General features: G+C 44.6%; 1 protein-coding gene across 1 annotated transcript in view; it reads right to left on the bottom strand.

The window, feature by feature from the left end:
• The window catches only part of LOC119594721 (mitochondrial proton/calcium exchanger protein-like), a gene marked incomplete in the record, with an annotated part of 38,055 nt that extends 37,634 nt beyond the window's left edge, over positions 1 to 421 (bottom strand). Inside the window, 1 exon segment of the mRNA XM_037943781.1 lies at positions 294 to 421. Coding sequence (XP_037799709.1) covers positions 294 to 354 — 61 coding nt within the window.
• Positions 422 to 534: the final 113 nt, after the last annotated feature.

The following is a 534-nucleotide window of genomic DNA, read 5'->3' as shown; positions in this document are numbered from 1 at the left end:
GTCCAGACCATGTGCTTTTGTTAGATAATTATTTTAACTACATTTAGTTAACTTGTGTTAATACATATAAGATCTACTCGTGGGTTTTAATTCACTCTACGAGAGCATTTCATAACAAGGACAACTTGACATCACTAAGCTTATCTATCCCTCTCTCTCGAGAGAAAATAAATAAAATTATGACCTACATTACGTAATCGTACCACAAGACGAGGGAAAAACCGACTACACAACCACTACTCCTTTTCCCACCCGCGAAAGACGCATCGAAAATCAGCCACAGTTTCACTTACCATGTCTCACATTTCTCGTGGCACAGACCAAGGCCACAGAAACGCTAGAGACGCCACTCATCCTTGCTCACTGAAGTCCACCTCATAACTGCCGTCTGCGAGGCTCGGCGACTGCGCAGACGACACCGCGCACGGGACAGAGGAAGCGCGAGATGCGTCTTCGGTTCCTGGGATTTTTAATGTATATGTGGCTATTGGTGTGATTTTTTTTTTGGATTCATGGGCTTGAGAGGGATGAGGG

The sequence above is a fragment of the Penaeus monodon genome, chromosome 34, assembly GCF_015228065.2.
Source record: "Penaeus monodon isolate SGIC_2016 chromosome 34, NSTDA_Pmon_1, whole genome shotgun sequence".
Classification (NCBI taxonomy): Eukaryota; Metazoa; Arthropoda; class Malacostraca; order Decapoda; family Penaeidae; genus Penaeus; species Penaeus monodon.
This window is presented reverse-complemented; position numbering and strand designations above follow the sequence as displayed.